This window comes from Glycine max, chromosome 17, assembly GCF_000004515.6.
Source record: "Glycine max cultivar Williams 82 chromosome 17, Glycine_max_v4.0, whole genome shotgun sequence".
Classification (NCBI taxonomy): domain Eukaryota; kingdom Viridiplantae; phylum Streptophyta; class Magnoliopsida; order Fabales; family Fabaceae; genus Glycine; species Glycine max.
In genome coordinates, this window is record NC_038253.2 from 6484923 (window position 1) to 6488013 (window position 3091).

The window sequence follows — 3091 nt, forward strand, 5'->3', positions numbered from 1 at the left end:
AGTTGTTTAAAATAATGATACATAAATACCTTATCATTTTAAATACTTTTTCAGCACTTTTTTTATTATATCATAAATTCTATCTTTGTATTTTTTTTTCTCTTTTTAGGTGATAAATAACACAATAGGTGTCCATGTAATCTTTTTCTTAAAATAAAATATCACCAAAATGGGATGTGGTAATAACACACTCGTATTTTTTGACATATTTTATTATTGGTTATATTTAAAAATTATAAAATCATGAAAAATGTAAGATGTAAGACTTGATAAAATATTGTGATTTTAAATAAATTTGAATCCATAAGAGATAAGAATGTTATTATTTTTTGTATGGTTAATTTTTTCTCACAATGATTAAGACTAATGAATATAATATATTTATATATAATTATCAACATGTGATTAATAGTTTCGTGAAAATTTTGAAATGTGTAATAGTGATTAACTTTCATAAATGATTAATAATATTATAAAATTGTCAAAATGTCTAATAGTAATTAACTTTGTTTCCCTTAAAAAGATTTTAACTTTGTTTCAGTTGTTAATATTAACCACGTGATCGTGGTATACAATTGCCTTATTTATTCTTTAAGTAAAGTAAAATTAATTTACTTACACAATTATAGTTTGGCATAAAAAATCAATTTAGCCGACCAACTTTGGCATACTAACCCAATCCGACGTTAATCAATATTTCTCAATTAAATCGATATCTTGTTCAAAGTGCAAATTTGCGAACACTTTTTTATGGAGAAATAATCTTATTTTTAAAGAAATTAAAAAAATTCTCTCTCTACAAAACAAGCTAAACTAAACATATAATTAAACTCGGACGGAGAAGATTGAGCGTTTCATTTGAGGTGTACATTAAGAGCATCATCATTCATATATTCATGAGTTACGGCACGAGAGAAAGCTCGTTGAGGAGAAAGTTTCAAGGGTTTATGGATCTGCAACAAAACTACAAAACCGACAATCTCTACTTCCTATTATCGATGCTTCAGTTTACACATTTTCATTCCATGCACAATCTTCACATATTCTACTTTCTCCATTAACAAATCCTTACTCACAACAAACTGAGAGCGTTTCTGACAGTAGGCCTTGCTTGATTGTGTGTCTTTTCACCACTCACGAGGTTGTTACAAGGTCGTGCTCTTTCACGTTTCCTCTTATTTTCCTATATTGCGTTGCATATGGCGTTCACATATGCCTATAAATATCATCACTGAATACTTAAGTTTCGTGCCTTACATCAAACATTATTGAGTAGTATTAAGAGCATTGCAATGATGATAGCTATCTCTGCAACTTTTATGATTTTCTTCTTGTGTTCGCCATCAGTGGCTATACTAATCACCAGGTTGCCGCTACCCTCACCAGTGACAGGCCCTGAGTCCGTAGCATTCGACCGGAACGGTGGAGGGCCATATGTCGGTGTTTCTGATGGAAGAATTCTCAAATATGCTGGTCCAACCGAGGGCTTCAAGGAATATGCTTTCACTTCACCAAACAGGTAAACATTACTAACAATTGAGTGATACACATGACTCACGCTTTGAGTTTTCTAATTTATGAGCTCTAGTACATGTTACCTGAAGATTAATTAATGTTGCTTTGTTGGTCAAATTCAGAAACAAGACAATCTGTGATGGGCTTGCTGATTTCTCAGAACTCCAAGCAACATGTGGGAGGCCATTAGGATTGCGTTTCAACCATCAAACAAACGAACTATACGTAGCTGATGCTTATTCCGGGCTTATCAAGATTGGACCCAATGGAGGGGCTCCAACCCAATGCTTTAAAGATATACAACCACAACAAGAGAATGTTAACACTACTCTAGGCTTTCTCGATGGTTTGGATGTAGACGTCAACAGTGGAGTCGTTTATTTCACCCAAGCTAGTGCTAACTACCGTTTCAAGTAATTAATTAATTCCTTCCTCACACATTTCACTCTTTTCTTTTCTTTTTTCACTTAAAAGAAATGCTAGTGACACCAGCTGAAATTTATTAAAGATCAAGAATTTTGATGAATTTCACTTATCATTAATAATTCTATCTCTTAATTAAATATGTCATCCACAAAAATTGATGATTATCAACAAATTTCAATCACAGAGAATGTGTTAGGAAGACAATATTAAGAAATATTCCACTTTACTTACATACTAACTTTGGCCTAGGCTAATAAATTAACAAATGTGACACTTAATTATTACAGGGATGCTCAGGCACTACAAAGCAGCAGAGACCAATCCGGGAGCCTATTCTCACTGGACCCAAAAACGAACCAAACAAGAGTGTTGATGAGGGGTCTTGCATTGGCATCTGGGGTGGCAGTAAGCAGAGACGGGTCATTTGTGCTTGTTAGTGAATACTTGGCAAACAGAATTCAGAGATTTTGGCTGAGAGGACCAAGAGCAAATTCCTCTGAACTATTCTTGCAACTTACGGGAAGACCAGACAACATTAGAAGCAACCAGAGAGGTCAATTTTGGGTGGCAGTGAATGGTGCTTTAGGACCAAATCCACCTCCTAGGCCCACTATTTTACCTGGTGGACTCAGAATTAGTGAGAATGGTGTCATTTTACAGATTTTGTCTCTTGTCAAGGAATTTGGTAGTGAGGCAGCGAGTGAGGTTCATGAGCATAACGGGACACTCTACTCTGGCTCCTTGCGTGCTTCCTATGTTCCCATTTCTTCTATGATCTAGTTTTTCTACATGCTCCATTTGTATGTGAGGGGAACTTCAAAATTATTAATGAATAAAGAATATTGATCCATATGCGCTTTACTCTTGGTCTTATGATCTTATTTTTAGAGCACGTTAAATATCCGCCATTATAATTTTACACCTTTCGCCATGAATGATTGTCATTCAATTGAAAAACAAATATAGGTTACACAACATCTAACTATGAAAACCGAATATAATATTCATATAGTTGATTTTGAGTTGCGATTATTGATTAACACTCTGTTTACAAAAAAAACAAAAAACATAAAGGGTAAAATGAAGTGCAATAAATACCGGGGGCAAATCTGGATAGTATGAATATAATAGTGGTCATAAATTCACAATA

At 33.9% G+C, this 3091-nt stretch overlaps 1 protein-coding gene across 1 annotated transcript; it reads left to right on the forward strand.

Annotated features, from left to right (window-relative positions):
• The first annotated feature begins 1222 nt into the window (after positions 1 to 1222).
• Positions 1223 to 2802, forward strand: LOC100812289 (protein STRICTOSIDINE SYNTHASE-LIKE 12). The gene is made up of 3 exons (XM_003549543.5): positions 1223 to 1519; positions 1638 to 1928; positions 2229 to 2802. The coding sequence occupies exons 1-3, from the start codon at positions 1293 to 1295 to the stop codon at positions 2719 to 2721; spliced, it is 1011 nt and encodes a 336-aa protein (XP_003549591.1). The 5' UTR covers positions 1223 to 1292; the 3' UTR covers positions 2722 to 2802.
• The last annotated feature ends 289 nt before the right edge of the window (positions 2803 to 3091 follow it).

Coding starts and splice junctions, on each gene's coding strand:
- LOC100812289 (XM_003549543.5), top strand. CDS start 1,293: ATGATGATAGCTATCTCTGCAACTTTTATGATTTTCTTCTTGTGTTCG. Junction 1,520..1,637: donor GCTTTCACTTCACCAAACAG/GTAAACATTACT, acceptor GGTCAAATTCAG/AAACAAGACAATCTGTGATG. Junction 1,929..2,228: donor AGTGCTAACTACCGTTTCAA/GTAATTAATTAA, acceptor TAATTATTACAG/GGATGCTCAGGCACTACAAA.